At 44.2% G+C, this 21,930-nt stretch overlaps 1 protein-coding gene across 1 annotated transcript; it reads left to right on the top strand.

Moving 5' to 3' along the window:
• Positions 1-289: 289 nt before the first annotated feature.
• On the top strand, positions 290-21,059 carry prkx (protein kinase X-linked). The gene is made up of 8 exons (XM_035535027.1): positions 290-973; positions 6,356-6,524; positions 7,960-8,223; positions 10,973-11,092; positions 14,691-14,786; positions 16,568-16,625; positions 18,326-18,403; positions 18,816-21,059. The coding sequence occupies exons 1-8, from the start codon at positions 805-807 to the stop codon at positions 18,939-18,941; spliced, it is 1,080 nt and encodes a 359-aa protein (XP_035390920.1). The 5' UTR covers positions 290-804; the 3' UTR covers positions 18,942-21,059.
• The last annotated feature ends 871 nt before the right edge of the window (positions 21,060-21,930 follow it).

Here is a 21,930-nt window from a genome sequence, read left to right on the forward strand (position 1 = left end):
TTCTTCGTAGGGTAGGTTACTCTAGCTTCTTTCTTTCATAGTCCAGGCTGCATTCCAGCCGAGGTTGCGTCCCTCTAGCAGCCAATAGTTACCAAGGTGTGGTCATGCCTGCGTTATGTGTACATGTGCAAGGCGAGGAAAACACGCTGTCGTAGCTGTCGCTCAAATTATACCCCGCCTCCTCGATTACACAATTGGCGCTCGTTCACATGTTCCATATATAATTGGTTAATACTACTGTCAATCATTTTCAACTAATTCTCACTTTTCCTACCGCTCAGTAGGCTTCTGAGGGGGGAACCGGGGTTCGGGTTTCGATCTACGGACGGAAGGGGGAAGTAAATAATTCAAATGTCTCAAATATCTGGCAAACTGCGACCGGGACCAACAACTAACGTAGCGTACCGCACCCTAGACAGTCATAGCGTCATCCGGAATATTTCTTGGATTCACAAGGCTAAAGTTTTAGTTTTTGCGCTGTGGCTCTAGTCAACTTCTCCTTTTTGTTAGTCTGTTTTCAACTTAGAAAGTAACGAGTAACTGACATTTCGACTGCCATGGAGTATTTGGGATTCACGTAGGAAAGAAGCTTGCTCAATAGTCATCCACCTCGCGTGTTATCATGCGCTACCGGAGGGAGGGCCACAGTCAGGTCTGTATGAACAAAGGGGATGTTAATTTAAGCGAGACAATTCAACGTCCATTAAATCAATAACAGACCGTCTTCTGGAAACAAAGCAGAATAATTCGAAAAGGATATTATCTAGAAACAAGACCCCGCGCTGTATCCAAATCCGGCGGACGATGGCAACAACAAAAGCCAAGGCTGGACTGAACAATGAAGGCAGTCCTTATCGGGAGACTACCGGGACAGGAGCGAGCAGCCCCGCGTTATCTGCCGCGGCCGCGGCGTTATCAGTGAGCAACAATAGGACTTATTCTCTGGATGATTTTGAGACGGTTGCTACCGTTGGTAAGTTGGTTTTTCATAACCACACACTAAAGTTAATTGCACTTAATCATCCGCCGGAATGCACAGCAACCTTGCTTCGCATTAGAAACATGTTGTTATGGGTCATAGTTAAGTTATTTTGCATAATGGTGTCGGTAGAACATAGGGTTTGTAACCTGAGTTTTCTCGGCTGAGTAGCGCCGAGGCCCGGGGTACACACCCGTGGAGACGGTCGGGGTGCACCTGTGCTCGCCTTCCGCTAGCTACCCTAGGCTATTTTTAAATAAATAAATAAACAAACAAACAAACAAACATACATACATACATTTTATTTATATATATATATATATATAATATATGTGTGTGTGTGTGTGTGTGTATGTGTGTCTCGCTTTCCTCTATTTCTTGTCTATTTTACTAAAGTTTCTTAATATATAAACGCATTTACTAATGTTTAATTCACGTACACAATTTTAACAGGAACTTGGTGATTTTTAGGGATAATTAGACGCCGATGTTCTAAACTTCTGAGTTTTCGGAATAGTTTCTATAATGGTTTGTGTACTGTGCCGTTCCTTCCTACCTTGGAGATTTCCTTCCTGTAACAGTTCAGACACCTTTTAATGAGTTATATCAAGCACCTTCTCCACTGTTAGAAGTGTTAGAAAAGGCTATTTTAGGAGTCTGTGTGTGTGTGTGTGTGTGCGCGTGCATGCTTAGGAGCGCAGAGAAATATTTGGAGAGGCATGTTTGACAGGGACCAAAATACAGTGAATTGTCAGAATTGTGTTCTTGTGTTTGACTAAGTTGTACTGGCAGAAGCGTCCTGATGTCTTTATCACTGACAAAACCAGTATGTCGAGCAGCAAGATGCTGTGCAAAAACTATCTTTGGAAAGGGAATGTAGGAAAGCTTAATAGTTCCCGTTCCAAGTTCGGTCTCTATTGCTTCTGGAGAGGCCTGCTGTACACTATAACAAAGACTGACAAAGACTAACAAAGACTGACAAAGACTACAGTGACGAGTCTGGGTGACGGACACAATTGCTTGTATATATTTAGATGTCATCCTATGAGCATGCACGTGAGAGGGCATCGTCTTGTGAGCGTGCACGTGAGGGGACAGCAGTGGAAACGATGTCATCGTCAGTCTCTTTGGCCTCCAATATTGGAATTAAAGGACAGCTCTGAGAGGGACCGAGGAAGAGCCTCAGGATTCGTGCATATACATATGTGCGCACACACTCAAGCATACACTCATACACACCAGCAACAACTTTTCTTATATTTCACAGCCACGAGTACTGTCGTGTTGGTTTCATTTTCACAGCAAGTTCAAACAGCAAATCATGTTCCATGGTCATAAACACAGTCCATAATTTGCTTAATTTTGAGAAAGTAGTCAATTGAATGGGCTCAGAATAGGTAATTTTTTTTGTTGTTGTTGTTTTTATTCCTTATAACCAGCAGTTTCGAGTTTGTCCCTAAACAAAAAGTAGGCACAGGCAAAGTAATACAAATGTAGTCACTTAGCTGTGAATTAATTTAATGACACACAAAATTAACCAAGACTGATTGGACACAAAGCATATTCAAAGTGAATCTGCATCTGGTGAATTTAGATTGTAATTGGCATTAGAATTTATATGTAATTAGTATTGCTTTGACAGTAGTATTTTGTCATAGTGTTTTGTTTTTTAGATGATTATATTGCAGTGGACATTTCAAGTCAGGCACTACAGTAGCTGATTTCATTCCCAGAATTCTGCACACATCCCTGATCCTCATATAATGGACATGTCTTACAGCTTACACCAAACTGCATATGCATATATTTCTTTTAAAAGACAACCTTATGTCCATCTACGAAATAATGGATCAAGCCCCCCCCCCCCCCTTTTTAAGAATGCGTAAAAGTAAAATGTAACTCTCACCACTCAGGGAAAAGACCTCCAGTTGAACCGTGGCAGGATGGAAAGCATATAGCATTAGGACCAGCATAAAAAATCCAATTTGCTGAGCCTTTGGTCGGATGCTAGGGATTTACAGCCTGTAACGAATCACTTAAGCTCTCGTCTGAATGCTCTTATTACAGAGTTGACATTAAAATGATTAGGAAATGGCTCATTGTCATGAATCAGCGATATCTATGACTCCCTTGAGTTGCAGCTTGACACTGAATTACGGTACCAAAACTGGGCGGTGGAGAAATGTTCACGCTCTGATATAGAGTTTTACGGACAAATGAGGTAACCTCTATTTGTCACGAGGCGCTCAGGAGCTGCTCTTGCGTTTAGCGATGGATCAGTTGGTCAGAATGTTACTGTCTCTCGTGAAAGATCCTCTCGTTTCACGGAGACTGATTCTAAATTATCCTGAATGACCCTTGAGCAGTTTCAGCAAGTTTAATCGATGAAACAGTTTAGTGTTGCAGTGGTCACCGTGGTTCCAAAGGGTGTGCCATGTTTTGAAATTACCAATGTTTCTTGGAGCCGTTCGGGGCCTAACTAGCAAAGTGTTTAGTGGATTAACCAAATTTACACAAATATAAAGGCCGTGTTAAAAGCATTTGTATATGGCAGCGATGTGGTCGCTTGAATCATTTCTCAAGCACAGTGGATGTCCACCCACCAGATCAATTCAAATAAAGGTGCCATTGCACAAGTGCAGACAAAACCTAAGCATGTGTGTGCAATTTAGCTTAATTATCTCTTTATGCTGTTTCAAAAATATTCTCATGGTTTGCTTTAACTTGGGCTGGAGCTTGTTAGGGGTGTGGCCCTTTGGAGAGAGGTTTTTGGTGCCTTATCTGAAAGCAGTTTTGTTTCTCTTTGGTTGTATGAAAGGCAAGCTGATCTTGGGTCGTCCGTCTGTCAGTTGGTCAAAAGGGATCTTGCAACCAAAGACAAAATGATCCAAAAGTAGCGTCCCATGCCCGAAAAAAAATCACAATCTCCACAAGGTCACCTTGTTTATGATTTTAGTTGTACACAGCTGGTCACTTTTGCATAGTTGAGCAGTTTTACTTTTCACTCACTTTTGAGGAATGTTATCTTCTAAAATACTGAAGCATTCCATTCATTAACTGTGTACCCTGCAGGTGCCGTGTGTTTAAGGGTCATCGTTTCTGCTGCTTGTTGCTTGCTTTTACTTCTGAAAGTGAGATCATCTGTTTGTAATCTTTATTGCACAAAACATTGCACGGTATTTCAAATGCAATGTGGCGCATATTCAGTGTCTTGGGTGTGTTCTGAAAATTGTTGAGTTCAGTTGTTCGTTTGGAGCACAATGGTTCTGTCTAAGGAAGAAACTGGATAGCAAACCAGACTGAGGCCGACACAAAACATTTAAGCTGACTAGATCAGCACAAATAAAGTACAGAGTTAATTTCCAAACTTTATATGTACATCATCACTTTCAGCTCTCTATCGCCATTGTGAGGCTCAATGGCTTTTGCGAATTTTTCGTGAACAACCAGCAGCTGTAAGAAAAACCTTACAGATTCGCCCAACCGAATCCTCATCGCTGTCGTCGAGCAGGCAAGTCCAAGCGTGTGCTGCACTTTTGATTTTTCTCTATTGTCCTACTCTCAAACACTTCCCAGGTTCCTCATGGTCCTTGCCGCCACACGCCCAACAGCGGTACCGTCAGTTCCACGTGCTCACTGCTACCAACGTTGGGTGTGTGGCCTTGTCAGTTCGGATAACTCGCTGCTCTTCCGAGCACAGCACCCCTTAAGGAAGGGTGAGCTAATAATGTGTCATTCTTGCCGTGATGAGGTCATGCTTAGACACACTCCACTCCTAAGTAATTCCCCTCTCTGACTGACACACGCAGTTGCTTTGTTGTCAGTTGCATTTATTGTATGTAGCCGTGGATACACAGTGGATTTTGAACAATGAGCCTTTGTGTTAGGTGAAGTTGTGAAAACACAACTAGAATTCCGTTTGTTATTTCACAAGGGTCATCTTGTTCTTTTATGCCAGACAGTATGAACATAGCTTAAAAATATTATTTAGGTTATCTCACACTTTTTTGCCAACTGTATATCTTGAGAGAAAAAAAACTTGTTGTTCCTGTTTGATTACGATGTTTATACTAGGCAATAGAAGAGAGGTTACATTGCTGCAACAATATTCCAGCTCCATTTTCTTGTCGTAGTCGAGTCAAGCCAGTGCTTGTGTAACTCATGCATTATTCGCTTGACACCATGCCAATTTCAACTATACTCAAATGAATTTGATCAGTGTCCATTTGTCAATGTTGATTGCTTACTAATACAACAGGATGGCATGTGTTGGTTGAAGATGAACTAACATGGTGCGAAATAATCACGGAGAAATGCGTGTGTACGTGCAAAGCTGCAGAAAGGCCATAGGGTAGGTATTGGTCAGAGGTACAGGGTACCAGGCCCTGCCTGTATAGACACATCCAAGTCATCACTATCGATCGCGTGAGCAGTTCTGGATCTATACCTCAGCAAGGCCCCATGTTTCCTCCGCACTCCCACCGGAGGCTTTGTACTAGTCTTGGTGTGCTGATCAGAGCCGCACTCGTCTCACATACTAACACTCCCTCGCGCGCACATAGTGTTGGAGCAGAAGAGCGATCGACGCTCTCAGCACTGTGCATGAAAACAAATACAACTATATTTATTGCAAAGGAGTTTAAAGGGATTCAATAAAAGCTAACAGTGCTTCTTGTTGGCTATGTTAGCGCTGTTTGATGCCAAGCCAAGCAGCACAACTAGCCTTCATTCATTGTTTGCTATAGCATACCCGAACCTGTAGAGTTTGAAACCGTGCCCACGCTGAACAGACAGGGACTGGGGAAGAAGAAGGTAGCGTTTGTGTCGTCAAGGGAGGAACACGAAAAAGGCCACAAGAGCCTAAACGCTACACTTATGCTGTAGTCACATCTGGCAGATAATTGAAATCAAAGATGAACAGTAGCTCCTTAATGGCTCCCTGCTTGACACATAGTGCACTTTGCAGTTGCTCTTCCAACCGGCGTAGGGCACAGTATGACAAATGGGGAAGCCATTTTGGATTTATCAGGAGCCTGTTGAGTGCTCCCATTACTGGATCCGTAATTCATTGGCTCTCTGAGGCTTTAGGCTGTTGCTAATGCCTAAACTGTTGATCGTCGTTGGGCTTGTGGCTGTTATCTAATGGTTGAGCACGTCGGATAATTTTCTTTGATTTTGGTCCTGGTGTTGTTCTAAGTCTGACGCTCGTACGCTGCATAAGATAACGTGGGCTGTCAAATCATGTCCCCAGTAAAAAATATTACTGCAGATTCAAGGACCCAGCATTTGATGTGTCACCTCTCAGACCATCGCTAGGTTGCAGGGGTCTTAGGACCACCCTTGTAATGGCAGCTCTCCTCCTGCCACCTTTGACAGGTACGGGTACATTTGGCAGGGTTTTCCTGGTGAAGGACAAGAAGACGAGAGGCTTCTTCGCCTTGAAGGCCATGAAGATTCCCGACGTAATCCGATTGAAGCAGGAGCAGCACGTCCACAACGAGAAGGAGGTGCTGACGGAGGTGAACCATCCCTTCCTCATCAGGCTGTGAGTGGGATCCTTCCTCGACTGGCAACCACACCCCCTCCCTGACACCACCACGTCCTCAGATTTCAAACAGCCAGTGGAAATTGCAGGAAATCGCTCGCATCAGAAATTAAATTTGTCCAAGATCTAAAGGGTGTTTTTGGCTGTAATCTAACTGCATTACACATTTCATCATTGTAGCCCAGTGATTTTTTTGATTTTTTTTGCAGGTAATGACATGCGATGTGGTGTATATGTGAGTTGTGGGCTAGCTCCATAATATTGTTATCAAGTAAATTGGCCAGTTGGTGCAGAAAGGGACGCCTGCTGGCCAAACAGATTTGATTCAGTGTTGTTAATTGATCCAGCATTGGTTGACAATTTAATTACTAGGCTTGGAGCCAGTTATTAACCAATCCACTCCTTGAAATCACCTTGAAAGTCAGTTATGCTAATGACTTTCTTTTTGCGTTTTTTGCCTTTTCCACCCTTAAAATAGCAATGACGACCAAAACTGATATGAATACTTCTAGCCAGGAGCGAGCCCTTAAAGCAATTATTTTCCAAAATGTTTTATGATTTACTTTACAACTTCATACATTTTGTTATTTTGTGAAGAGGGTACAGTTACCAAGAGTACAAGATTAAGACTTTAGGCATATTTAGACATACCTACCGCTTCCCGTGTAATATTGTGTGCAAAAGCTGTGGAAAAAAAGATTGTTCTCTTTTAATACAGTCCATTTAATCATATTTATCAATAATGCACAGGATGTGCAGATTACTCGAATTCTTCTCATATTGATCCATGTCTCAGCGCTAATACAGGCAGGCAAAATGGCTCAGATAAGGCTCCCAGCTGTCATGTCTTCTGAGTCATTGAGTTCACCTCAGTTTGTGGGGGTGTGTGGGTGTGCATGCACATGTGCATACGTGTAAAGTTCATCAGTTTTAAGTATCAATTCCTGACTGTATAAGTGTAACATTTTGCAGATGTAAGTAAACTAGACTGAACCCCTCAAATAAGTAGACGAAATTGAACTGAACTCAAAACTCTTTTGACTCTTTTGACTTTTTGGCCCTAGTGCGACTTTGGGACCAAATATGCATTTACTGCAGTTTAGAGTAGCCTGTTAAAAGCATGGCAGTGTGTATGCTGTTAGGTAGCATAGTGTGATGCTTAATGGAGGCCATTGGCCCTGGAAAACCGCTAAACAAGTAGAAGACTCAAGTGTCTAGCGCCAAGTGTTGCGATGACCGTAGATTGGTCATGCGGACTGCGGCACTGAAAATCGCTTTTTCACCTCAGCCGCCACAACACGGAAGGACAAATGAAAGCAGACCGCAGTTCTCCATTCACCACTAGTGGGCGTGCAAACACTTAGCAAAAGTCAGTCGAAACACTTGATCCCATGAAATTCAGAATAAAGCGAGTGGGCGATTCCTTGCTCGGCAGGTTCTGGACGCACCACGACGAGTGCCTGCTCTACATGCTGATGGACTACGTGCCGGGCGGCGAGCTGTTCAGTTACCTTCGCTCCCGCGGGCGTTTCAGCAATGCCACGGGCCTCTTCTACTCGGCCGAGATCGTGTGCGCCATCGAGTACTTGCACGCCAAGGAGATCGTCTACAGGGACCTGAAGCCAGAGAACATCCTGCTGGACGGGGAGGGCCACATCCGCCTCACCGACTTTGGCTTCGCCAAGAAGCTCTCGGACAGGTGGGTAACCGCCGCTGGGTTGAGTTCGATGGCAAGGCTGGCTTCCGCACTAGACGGATAGACTGCAGCCTAATGCTGTTTACCAGTCCATCTTATCTACTTCGCTTGGCTCTAGAGAAACTCCTTTAAGATTAATTAGCTAGAACAGATATTTTTTTTACGCCGGAGCTGAACGCTGCAGGACAGTTGCTCTCCAGCAGGGGGTGCCTGTCCTACTGTATAATTTGCTTTTATTTTCTTTAATCTTGCTTGTAATGTTCTGGATGTATGCACAGGTGCTTGTGCATGCACGCGTGTGTTTGTGTGTGCTTGTGTGTGTGTGTGTGCGTGCGTGCTTGTGTGTGTTTACGTACATGCACAAAAGGTACTGAAAAAGAGTAAAGCCCCGAGGCCCCAAAACATCCCCCGCCCCCTTTGATCAGTAGATGTCTTTATTAGCAGAAGATAAATCTGCTTTGCCCTGTGTGTGTGTGTGTGTGTGTGTGTGTGTGTGTGTGTGTGTGTGTGTGTGTGTGTGTGTGTGTGAGTGTAAGAAGATGGATGTGTGTTTGGGAGGGGTTGTGTGTTATGAGGCTCTCAACTCACTCTGCCCACACTGCATCAATCAGCTCCACGTTATTTTATTGTCAACAAGAGGGGCTCGGACCAATTCCGGTGTAACCTTGGTGAAATTGAAAATCCCAACAGGAACGGCCCTGTTATCATCACTGTGTGTGTGTGTGTGTGTCCACAGTGCAGAGTGCTGCAGTTTTTTGGAGTTTTTACATTGGCCCCGGTGACATGTAAACATAATGTAGAGCGATTATGTGTAGGAGGGGTAGATTTAGAGTGCGGGGAGCTCTTTGATGTGCAACTGACCCACTTATATAAATGGAAAGAAATTAAAAAAAGGGCCACTGAGCATGATGGAGGAAGACAACTACCCCTGCAAGTGGGTACTTGTCTACCCACAGCTTTGCCATGTAAGCTAGCTGGAGGGGAGATCACCAGGGGTGCTGCAGTGTGACGACACTGCCACCTGATGGCCACAGCACAGCGTTGCAGCGCTCTGCCTTGTGGTGTTCAGTGGCTGTTTTCATTGTCTCCTCTAGCAGTGATGGATATGGTTCACAGCGGTCACACTGGTCCCAGGTCAGTGGTAAAGGCTGCATCCATGGTGCCTCTCTGCTGAGTTACCTGCTGTTTCTTGCACACGGAGGTGGTGCTTATGGAGGCTGAGCATGTTGTGAAAATTAAAGCTCATTACTCCGTCTCAGTGGGTGACGGAGGGGCGGGGACCGCCGTCGTCTCTCCAGCCGTCAAGGACGCTTGAAGAGAATCACTCTCGTTCGTCCTTGTGAGCTGGTTCACAAGTACAGGTGCTACACAAAGGACGTGCACATTGAGGCACATCTTCCAAGTAGAGACACTGGAGAGCAACCTCTGCAGGAAAGGGCTTGTGCATCTTCCAGGTTTGCCCCCTTAAACAGTTCTTCATCCAAGCGCATAGGGCCAAACCTTTCCTGGCAACCGTCCCTCCACATTTCCGAATTCCTGTCGCCAAGGCAACTAAGCGGATGCACCACTGAGTGGAAGTTAGTGTCACACCGTACCTTGACGTCGGCAGCCGCGGGCCAGTCGAGAAGATGAGGCATAGCCAGCAGGACACCCGGGTCCTGCCGCAAGCTGAGCACTGGCTAAGAGTAGTAATAGGCTAAGAACACTCTAGAGTTCATACAGAGGCCCAGATTTGTTCCATCTGGCTGAAATTCTAAATGCTTTGTTTTAGTATGAGTAATGACCATTTTGATCTCATTTTTGTACTACCATAGTCACGTGTGTATTTTTCTTATATTTCTAGGTATATATTTCTTCATGACAGTGACACTCAGGTTAGAGATGGCCATTGTCAGTGAACGAGGAGGAGCAGAGCATATGTTGAGAGTTTTAAAGAGGATCTCTCTGCACAGGGCACAGCAGCCCTGTTCTGTTTCCACTTGCTGTCTCAGTTCCCGCTGGGCTGTGTGCATGACCGCGTAAGAACAAAGCATCCCAGTAAAACCAGCATCACTATGAGGCCACACACTTAATCTCTCACGGCTCAGTGGCTGTGACGATCGATTTTGCCTTTGGACATCTCGGTTCGAGAGGAGGGCTTTCGCCAAACCGTCCACTGTTTTGTGGTAAACTGAAGCATTGGATTCCATCTCCATTGTGCCATCACCTGACCTCCCTATTGTGGAAACATAGTCTTGTGAATACTGGAACTGCTACCGCTACCAAGTAGTGCTCCACAATATATTGTCTGTTAGACCACTATTGTGATAATGATTATTTGGGATAACCGATACTAACAATATTGGTGCAGTGGATGTCGCCATGTTCTTGTGCTTTGTGTAAAATCTCACTCTTTGCCACACTGATAGAATATTGCGATTGGGCTCATGTCGCTGGAGACAGTAGTGCATGAGTGGCAGGTAAAGTAGGTGTGGACGTCGGCTCAGGTGAATGCCTCACCTGGCTTGTTGGTCTGTTGGTGCTATTGAGATGCATGTGTTTTAAGCATTCCAAATGTCTGGTATGAAATGCACGGTGAAGTAAAAGTATAATGTCTCTCTCTGGTTCTCTAATCAACCAAGACTCTGTCCTCAGTTTCTCTCTCTCTCTCTCTCTCTCTCTCTCTGTGTGTAATTGCCTTCTGTTTCACTTTTTCGCGCGTGCACGCACACACACACACACACACACACTCACAGCCTCCCTCTCTCTCCAGGACATGGACTCTGTGTGGCACTCCTGAGTACCTAGCCCCAGAAGTCATCCAGAGTAAGGGTCACGGCCAGGCTGTGGACTGGTGGGCTTTGGGGGTCCTCATCTTCGAGATGCTTGCGGGGTAAGATGGATGTACACAACACACACACACACACACACACACACGCACAAAGTCAAGCACCGGAGTGAATTGTGATAGGATTTCATTTGGGGTAGCTCCGGGGTGGACTTAAGCCATAAGCAGAAGCCCTTGATGCCTTCCCAAATATTTGCATAGAAAAGCCAAGTGTGGAGTTTTCTACAGTGCTTGCTGGTTGTCTGCCACGTGCCTTTTATGTGCAAGCTTCACATCAGCAGTACTTGGTCAGCAAGGCCTGAAACACTGGCAGTGCTCCACCACTAGATGTCAGAACTCACATGGAATAGGTCAGACTGCAAGTCATTTAAGACAAATATGCTCCTTGAAACATTTGAAAGGCAACACAAACATTGCCCCAAAAATCCTCTGTACCAAGCTTACACAGACTTTGGGTGCTAGGAAAACTGCTACTGTTGCCGTTGTGGAACCCCAAGATACACCTGGAACCGCCCATGGGAAGCTACCTCACCAGCCAAAGTCCACATGGCACCCTGCGTTCCCTGTGCGGCACTTTAATGCCTGAGTCCTCAGCTGCTTGGCCCAGCAGTGCTGCTGTTGCCTCTGGAGGCGCTTCACACACCATCACAGACAAATGACCTGGCCACCATGTCGTAACTCAAAAGAACTACAGTGTTCAGGAATTGCGGTCTAGCATCCAAAATTGAACACTCATGGCTAGCGCTCTTCAGCTGTGTTCTTTCCCAAAAGCCTTCTCAGCAAATCATTTTAGATCTAATCTTTCCATCTGCTTTAGACAAATTGCCTAAAGTCTATTTAAAATCACTAACGCTGATGTCGTGCATTTCTCGATAGACAGCTGGGATCCATGATGGTTCTCCCCCATTCAGTGCTGTGTGGGTGACTTTATAAATAGGCAGATCTTATCCTAACGTAACGCTGCTTCACATCTGGTTATGTGTTCGGTGTGCGCGTGTGCAGCAGCAAGTTCAGCTCCTCCCGTGTGGGTCTGTGGTCATTGCTGCCTTCACGTGCCCTCTTTGCGCTCGGAGTGCACCACACAGTTTCTCGCGGACTGCTGTGGCGTAGAAAAACTGAGCTGCGCGCCTTTTCACCCCACTCCTTTAGAAGCATTCACTCCCCAGAGAGGGAGAGACCCACTGTCTGCTTTTATATACACACACACACACGTGCATGTGTTCCCCTCCTTTAGTCTTGCATCTCCTACTGAGCTCCTGTGGCATGCCTGGTTCCCCACGGCCCCAAGTAGAAATGTGGGAAGAGCTCCTGCGATGGTGAGGCTAACCATGTACAGGTGCAACCCCCCAGAGGACCCTGGCGTTGGAAATGCTTTTTGTGAAGCTGCATTTATACGAAAGCAGCAGGGTGTGCGCGCGCATGAGCGCATGTGCGAGCGGGCACATGTACCTGCCTACTTGTGTCTCCAGGCTAGGCTTCCAGCGAGGTCATAGCCATGACCTGTGCTAATTTAAGCCTCCTAACTGCAGGATCAGGTGGCCGTTGCTTCCTCTTTTGATCCTGAAGGAAATGGGACCCTCAGTGTGGAAAACCTCCGCCCTGGCTCCAGCCAAGCTCTGCAGCATCAGCTCGTGTTCATCCAATCTGACTGTCCAATGACCAGGTTCCAAAGCGGGGTGCGATGATGAAAATAACCAGCGCATGTCCTTCCAAAGGTCTTTTAGTTTTTTTTGGGGTGCTAAAAGTTGGCCTTGATGCTATACTGCAGTCTGCTACAGCCACGATGAGTGCTTCCACCTGCAGGTTTGGTCTGCGCCAGCTGTCATGGTGTGTCAAGTCAGCGATTCCTCAGCTTTATTACACCCTTATGAAGGTGTAAAAGCACAACTTGCTGCTGAGGTGTAAGGTTCTACCATCCATGCCTGACGGTCTGTGGACTGTGAAGATTGTTTTTTCCATAGTCCTTCTCACTCCCTCTCTCTCTCTCTCGTGCTCTCTGGAGATTTGATGACACCTCTGGCTTTGCATAAGGAGTTTTCAGCTGCATAACCAAAATCATTTACTATGTCCTGTCTTACTAGCTTTTGCTTGCTCTCTCTCACTCTTTTTTTCTTTTTCCCCCTCTTTGGCTTACACATTTTCTGTGCTGCTAAGTCCATTACTGTAACCCGCCTGTTTTACTTCATGCAAAGGCCCTCGCTGTGGAAGCTGTGTGAAGAGAACGCCACAGAGCGCTGATCTGAGATCATTGTTGCTTTTTCTTTTGTAGTGGGGATGTACAAGATTAAATGTGAGCACTTATTCAGAAGCTCATACAGGCAATTTGAGCTTCTATAAGTATTAAGTTGAACATTCTGCATAGAATGGGGCTTCATGGAAGTGCCTTAGCCATCCAGTGGGACGGCTGCGCTCAACTCTTATTTATAGCCGCACTCAATCCTTATTTACTTTCGTTGCTTACATCAAAAAGACACGCTATTTCATGATTTTCAAACTTTTCCTTGAAAATGACAAGTGGCAGGCTCTTTGATGAGCTTTTCTCTTTGTGCTGAGGCAAGGGATCTCTGATTGTGAAGAACACTGGTATAAAGGTGTGTGGGTTTGATTGTGAAGTACACTGGTATAGGGGTGTGCGGGTTTGTGATTGTGAAGTATAGGGGTGTGGGGTTTATGCAAGAGAGTAGTAGTTTTTACAGGAGAACAGTCCGATGCAAAAAACAACTTCAGATCAAAATGACATTTTGGACAATTCTGAATTTGAGTGACTTGGAACAGCTGAACTCGAGACATGACATACTGAGAGATTGTCAAAGACGTCTCAGTCAGCAAAAGTAGTGGAAGCAGAATGAGGTGAGTGGTTGGTGCAGAACGAGGGGTAGCTGAGGGGGGATTAGGTGAGGGCTTGGGGTAGGGTGCTGTGGTCTAGAACTGGACTGGCTGCTTATGTAAATGCAAGCTAACAGGTTGATGGCTTCCACAGTCAGCACTGGAAAAGCACACCGACAGCCATTCATAACTGCAAGCTCAGTCCACCTGAGCTGTAGCGCACAGTCAAATACTCAGGCCTTCATTCAATCTTTGACTCATTACGTGTATTAAAACAGGCAAATAAAGGGTGAACATGCCTTTACATAACCAGTCAAAAACTGCACAATTTAATTGTGCTTGTGTACCGTGTATTCCTGACGGGTGTAAATCTGGATTTTAATTATATGACACTTGCTATACTGAATACACTGATGTGCATTCATCCACACTCTCGAGTAGGTAATTTCCTTGGCTGTAGCTTCCTAGCTAAATCCAGGTGTTTCTTAGAATTAGAGGAGGCATTTTGTAACTGAGCAACTAGATACACATTGTCTGTTCTATTTCATTATGTTGCACAGATTTACTGAATTCAGTCGACCTGCCAGTTAGGGGCCACATTATTTCTCTCAGATCTTTTCCTAGTCTTTTCCCTTTGACGCGGTAATTGCTGTCTTTCTCAGTGTCGGAAATAATTAAATGCTTATATTTGGAGCCTTGAGCAGGTCTGATTCATTATGTATCTAGCAATCTATCTTAATAAGCCAGAAGGATTTTTTTTTTCCTCCCTAATAATAGTGAGTTGATTTATTTAATTTTTGTTTGTTTTTAATTCTAGATACCCACCATTTTATGACGACAATCCATTTGGCATCTACCAGAAGATCCTGGCAGGCAAGCTGGAGTTTCCACGACATCTGGATTTCTATGTGAAGTAAGTTCAAACCAAACAAACTGATTAGCTTTAATTGCACATTTGCCACTGATAAAGCAGGCAACAAGTGTCCCAATCATATTGAACTCCATCACCGCACAAATGACCCCCCACACACTGCAGATGCGTTAACCCACCCTGTCATCACTTCTACTGCCCACATGGCGATCGACAGCCTCTCTGACCTGCTCGCAGTTGACTGTTTTCTGCAGACAAATGTGCACACGCGCTCTGATCCACCCACGCCAGCCAGCCAAAATGCCCGTGGCCTCATGAACCCGTTAGCTGACATCCAGAGGGATGCTACTAATGACGGCGGGAAGGGTAGAGCCCTCTCTCCCAGAAGACCTAAAGCCACTGGTGCCCTGACCCTTGTGACCCTCCCAGAGCACAGCCATTGTGCGTTCTGCTGACGATGCCTGTACATCAAGCCCACTCAGATATCTGTCATCAGGCAGCTTTTGTGTACATTAATCAGAGATGAAGAAGAAGGGTAATGCCAATGAGAGGCCTGTTTTAAGAGGCAGGTTCCAAGTTTTGCTTGCACAGGACCTGATCTAGTCCACCTTCCTTATGTTTGATGGCTTGCTGCGAAGTTCTAAAATTTCCGCAGCGCTGAAGAGGCCTGTTGAATACAGCAGGGGCTCCTGATGTGTTTGGCCGACTGACCAGGCAATTGCTGTTCAGGGGCCCTATAAGACCTTTGAGGCCAGAGTTTGGGTGGTCGTGTGGGAGAACAATATTAGCAATAATAAAATGGTACTTACTGCACAGAGCCTTACCATCAGCATTATGTAATGCTTTGCAATGCTTTCTGCCAGTACATCATTCGGCCAGTGGGGGAACCTCGCGTGTTCCCACGATAGCATGTGACGGACACGTCGAAGCCACTTCAAACTCTGAAGATGGTTATGGACACTCGGACACCCTGTAGTCCTTTTACTGGCACGTTGTCTGCCTTTCTGACAGCGAAAGTAGGTCAGTCATCGATCAACAGAGGACGATATGTTAAGGATATGCTAATATATAAGACATGTTAATAAGATCCCTGCGCCTGGCTCTGCTGACCACAGGAGACTTGTTAGCATCTGCACAGTACACAACAGAAGAGGAGCTGGGGTCATGGCCAAGGTGCTCAACCCCTCCACCCCCTCCGCACAACTCGCATTAGCTTGACAGTATAAGAAATCTGAGAGTCCTCCACCTCAGTCAACGTGCTAATAGGCTAGTTGGCAGCTCACCGAGAGTTAGATGCCCGTAGCTCCCCCTTGAGCATAATCCGTGGGAGATGATGGAAATATTTGCAATTGAATATTGTAAAGACAGCAATACATCATTAATTGATGCCTACTGTTTGGCTAGAAGGCTGCCTATTTATGTAGTGAAATATCTACAGCTTTCCATTCATGCAGATGCTCGAAGATTAATGGCCAAGTCGTCATTTGGTAGTATTTCACAGCTGCCTAACTTCACCTATTTTAAGATGCCATTTACTGTTATGTTGACAATCAATCAACTGAAATTTCGCCTGAACGTTTGTATGAAAGTGGATAAATTATTGAGGTTGGGGCCAGGGATAATCTTTCATTGCTCATCCTCTTTGGATGAGATGCCAGCGTTTTTTGATGTTGCATTGTTTGAGTCCTTGTGAGTCATTTTGTGGGGCCTGTTGGCTGGGTCGGAGGCTCTAACAACTGTGAGCTTCAGGCTGAGCACAGAGCTCCACTGTGCTCGCTTCATGTTTGCATCACCACGCACTCACTCTCTGCCCTTTCATTCAGGGATCTCATCAAGAAGTTGCTGGTGATTGACCGACAAAGAAGACTGGGTAACATGAAGGTACTGTTACTCCTTCATAGTCTGTCAGTTCTCCTTACCAGGCACCCTATTTAGCACTTCAACATTCACAATGACGAGCTCAGAAGATTCTGAGACTATGGTACTTTTTTGACCTGCTTCCAAACTGAATGCGACAACTTTGGTCTTGGTTTGGTTGCTGTCCAAACCACAGTTAGTTATTTCCTGTACATTTCCTGCAACTCGTTTTCCTGCCGCTGGATTTGTAGAACTTCTTGCTAAGCCTACAGGGTTGTCCGCTTTTTTTCATGGGACGCTATGCTAAATATGTCCATTGCAAAAAGATCAACGTCAGTGTAGGAGAAGTGCCATGTCTTCAACACCTCCCCAAACATTAATCCCAGAATGCATTTAGAAAATATGGAACAGTATGGGCTCCTGGTTCAGTCCTTGTCTCTAAAGCTCTATAGTGAGCATCAGTGGCACGAAGACCTGAAGAGCTTCTCTGCGTACCCAGGTGAGTAGACTGAAACTGCGCGGCTCTCTCAGTGCTGGGCTTCCACCCCTCAGTGGGGCACGGCAACCAGGGAATTGGCAGCTGATGGCATGGGCTTTATGCAAACGCCCCTAGCCTTGGTGAAGTGTGGCAGCTGGTGACCTGAATCTGATGGCAGCTGTGTCTCCAATTGTACTCAAATTGAGGATGTTTCACACATTAACATTAGATGTGGTGGCCACAGGGTAATCTGGTTGCAGTGTTTTTATTATGGGTCACATACTGCCATGCTGATGTCATCTGTCCCTGGGAGCTTTTGAATGCCCGGGCACTGTTTTCACCATTTTCCAGTGAGCTGTTCACACACAGACTATTTCCTTCTTCCCCCTTTGCACATTAGAAGTGAAGCATGTCAAAATGGGGTGGATGGAGTTCTCAGTCAAAGCTTTGCTGTTAATTTATTGCGCTCTCTCTCTCTCTCTCTCTCTCTCTCTCTCCCTCTCCCTCTCTGTTTTTTTCTCTCTGTCTGTGTCTGTGTGCATGTGCATGTGTAAATCAGTAACCTGCTGGTTAGTAACCAACAGAGTGGGAATTGGAGTGAGTTTGATAGAGCAAAGGGTGCTGAGAAAGCAAGCAGCCAGAACCCAGCTGTGTGTTTGCCTGGTGTCTCCATGGTGACTCCAGCCAGTACTCTTTCACAAGAGCGCAGACTCGTAATTCCACTCAGACGAGCACGAGCCTGGCATGCTCCCCTACCGCACCAGCTGCAAGGACAGCTGACGCTGAAGCCACCCAACAAAAAAGCCCTGCTTTTGTTCACGTCAAGTTACTCGAGGCAGCCAAGGAGTCTTGGATGCTCCTTGTGATCTAATGACATGCAATTTTTGTTTTGTGGACAGTCTGCCTGTGTGTGTGTCTCTTCTTTATTGACTTGAGATCAAACAGTAAATAAGAGAATTTTGGATTACTTTACACTTTTACTCAGAAGTTTTATTCTTTGTCCAAGAAACACGAGCAATTACATGTGTGATCTAAGGCTTTACTGAGCCTTTGCATGTGGGATGGAAAGGCAATTGGCAACCATGTTGAAGCATGTTGTTGAATTGTTATTTCACAGACCTGTTTCAGGAAAGTTAATTCTCTTACTGGGCCAGTTCCAAATGCGATCTAAATTTTCATAAAACGTGCATTGCTTCTGTAAGTTAGCCATAATAAACTAGTCCTTGATGTGTTTCTTACTTGGCAGAATGGAGCAGAAGATGTGAAAAAGCACAGGTGGTTCAAGTCTATAGACTGGGAGACAGTGCCAAATGGAAGACTAAAGGTATATGTGCCAAATTTCCTGTTTGCTGATGTCAGTTTTCCTCAGTTTTAAAGTCATTTTGTCATGGTTGTTGGTTGCCTCCCATTACTATAGACAACCCATCTGTATTGTAATATCAAACATATTAAAATAAATGCTCCAACATTATGATAGCTGTTGGAACTATCCTGATAATGTATTTCAGCTTGCAGCTTGTTGACTAACTCAAAAGTAATAAGTAATTGTTAAAACCAGTAACTTTAAAACCTGTTCATAACCTTGTATTCTTATAAAGTCACGATATTTGCAAAGATCTACTGATGCCGTCATTTCCGGAGCTCTGCTGTCATTTCTGTGGTGGCTGAATCATGGAAAACGAATGTTGAGGCTTTTTCCAGACTTTTTTCCTTGTTTTTGCTTGTTCTCCTCAAAGCCACCCATAGTTCCCAAGGTTTCTCACGAAGGAGACACCTCCAACTTTGATGCCTACCCTGAGGATGAATGGAAGAAGGAGACTCCAGTGGCACCAAAGGACCTGGAGATTTTTAAAAACTTCTAGCTCAACTTTTTAAATGGGAATGGGAGGGAGAAAGAAGAAGCCACTGGTGCAGGAGACGTCCCTTTACTCGCTCCTTAACGGAGGCCAGTTGGACTCACAAGGCTTGGGGTTGCAGTTGCCATTGTCTCCTTGGCCTGTTAACATTAAATGGAAAAGGCGAAGGACTTCTCTTTGTGTTTCTCCAGGCCTACTTTTCTTATGCAACAAATGAGGAAAAAATGCTGCATACACCAAAAATGACTTGTTCTTAATATTCTTAATATGTGCGCATATCTGCAATAAAACCTTTTTTCTTTTTTTTTTTATTCTTTTTTGCTGAATCAGCGAAACTGTGGATTAATTTACCTCAAAATGTGGAGTTACCTTTTTGCCCGTGAGTCATTGCTGCAAAGGAAAGATCACGCTACATGGCAGCAGCACGATGCAATTTATTTATACGTAAGCTATGTGAACTTTACATTTTGCGGCTTGGGACGTGTTGATTGTGCTGTTGTGAAGTGACGTAGTCGTAGATGCTTCCACTTTCTCAAACAGCCAGAGAACCCAAAGCATTACATTCTAAAGGTCATTGTCGCTGTAGATGTTAGTCTGTTCATTTTAGGTGTGGTTTTATGGTTAATATCAAATGAAATGTTTTATGGGACCATAATTGTTGAAAGAGAGGACTGTACTGTATCAGGCTTATTTGCTAACTGTACCACACTGACAAGTGGTCCAGGATTGAGGATTTTGGTATTCTGAGTAAGATGAGAGATGGTGCTTGAAGAAATGTTTAACCTAGACCTGTTTTCATTAGAATTGAACCTTAAACCTGAGCCTCATTTATTTTAAGGTTTACTGCAGCCTTAGGCTTTCAGTCTATCTGGTCATGAAGTGATGTCCTCCTTATCTCGTACTGTAATTGCTTCCTAATCAGTCATCCTTCAGTGCTTGAGTATCAATGAACTTGCCTAAGGTGGCCTTATAGGAGGATGTGTAAATCAAATTACAGACTTCTTGATTTTATTTGTTTGTTTTACAGAATAGTACTGGTGTGTTTTAAAAACAGCTGCTGCAGTCAAAATTGTTATCAAACATAAAAACACCATATAGAGACAAGAGACTTGTGTGGAAGTTTAAAAAACAAACAACAAAAAAAAACACTTAAACACTGTAGCTTCTGTATATATCTAAATTCTTAACCCTTTATTGAACCTACAATCAGGACATCTTTGGAGAAAAATTTGCCTTTTGTTGATCAGTGTTACCTTGCAAAATGTGTATATATCAATAAGTTAATGAACTGTGGGGAACAATCAGCCACACTAAAAAGGTTTCAAATTACAGGTGGCATCATGTATGCTGAAGGTTATACTAGATATTTTCTACTGCCTAAAAACGTGCAACTTCAGTAGCTCAAGCAGTATGCCTAACCTTCAACACTCCTGCTTTTCTGAACATGTTTGGGAGTGACCTGCAGTCTCTTGTTTATTTTTCTTTTTTTAATGTTCTGGAAGTAACTTTGTTGTTGATGCCAGTTTTAGATGTGTAGCCATATGAAGCAAAACACCTAAATAGTTTAAAGTGGTTTTTTTTGTTGTTTTTTTTTGTTAAACTTAAATTATTTAAAATTTGTTTACGATGCACATATGGATAATCTGTTAGTTTGTGACCTCTTTTGTATAGTTTAATACTCTTCAAATGTTAAGCATTTTCATCCTTTTACCACTGATGTAAAAAAACAGTTCTTGTTTGTTTTTTAAATGTTTTTATCTTAGACAATATGCAGTTTTCAATTATAAACTGTGTGTTGGGTTATCCTGTGATGGCTCTGGATGGTTTTATAATTTCTCAATGTTTAATTACTTTGCCTACTCTAAGGGGAAAAAAATGTATTTTACTTATTGTCCTTTTCTACAGTAAAAACTGAAAAGAGTTCTGTGAACTAACATACTGACCTGAATCCCCATAGGAACATTTATACTCTGTTATAATTCTGCCTTTTGTCTGTTCTTTAGTGGGTTCCTTTTGATTTGCCTTCTTCAAAGCATTGACAGTGTATTAAGAGTAGTGCAAGTGCAGTATTACCTGCTGTTCTGGTAGCTAAAACAAATACGAATAAACCTTTCATGTGGGTAATGCTCTGGGACCCTTTTCTTAACATCGTAGGTAACAAGATTAACTTGTTTCAGATTTTACAAAATTGTTTTTGTTTGCCATCCTGAGGTAAGGAGGCAGGCACGAGTTAGGCCATTTTTTCCACTTGGCTGACACACAATCCCACAGCACCATGTCAGTTTTTTGGCATCAGACCAACATCCCTCCAGGTACCAGTTGCAAGCAGTGTGAGGAGACTTTCGAAGTAGCAGGGCAATTTTACAGAGAATGACTTGACCTGCCATTTGTGTTTCTGAGTTCCACAATACCCAGGTCTACACAAGCGTTGTGTTCTAGCGTGAATACATTCTTGAGAATCCTCAAGAATGTATGAGCCAGAGGAGACCCCCTGTAGATATGCCCAGTGAGCCTGTGTGCTAATGTGGTGCTGCTGAGTTTGCCTTCAGCCCTAGCATGCCTCCAAGCATCAAGCATACCTTCCCCCTCTCCATGTGCAGCTAAACGTTCTGTTTAAACAATATAATGGCATTTAGGATATTTAGGAAACTGAGGGTCTAATTGTTAGTTAATGATTTCCTGTGATCATAAATACCCCTGCCTGGCTGAGCAAAAAGTGTGTTGCAATGTTTTATGCTGTTTTCCGTCACGTGACAGAAAAGCAGAAATGTGTGTGTGGTCAGCAGCGCACTGATCCTCTGAGGTTTAAAAAAAACAAACAAAAAACCTCGTTACATGACATAAGTGTAGCCTGGTGTTTGTGTGGACATGCATCTGGGAGCAAGCCTAGTGGTTCTGACACTCTTATAAACCAGCTATGCCATGACATTAAATAATAAATAAATTAATAAATGCTACACAGGTGTTCTAGAACCCCTATAAAGTACCAGCAGCA

The sequence above is a fragment of the Electrophorus electricus genome, chromosome 16 (genome assembly GCF_013358815.1).
Source record: "Electrophorus electricus isolate fEleEle1 chromosome 16, fEleEle1.pri, whole genome shotgun sequence".
Taxonomy (NCBI): domain Eukaryota; kingdom Metazoa; phylum Chordata; class Actinopteri; order Gymnotiformes; family Gymnotidae; genus Electrophorus; species Electrophorus electricus.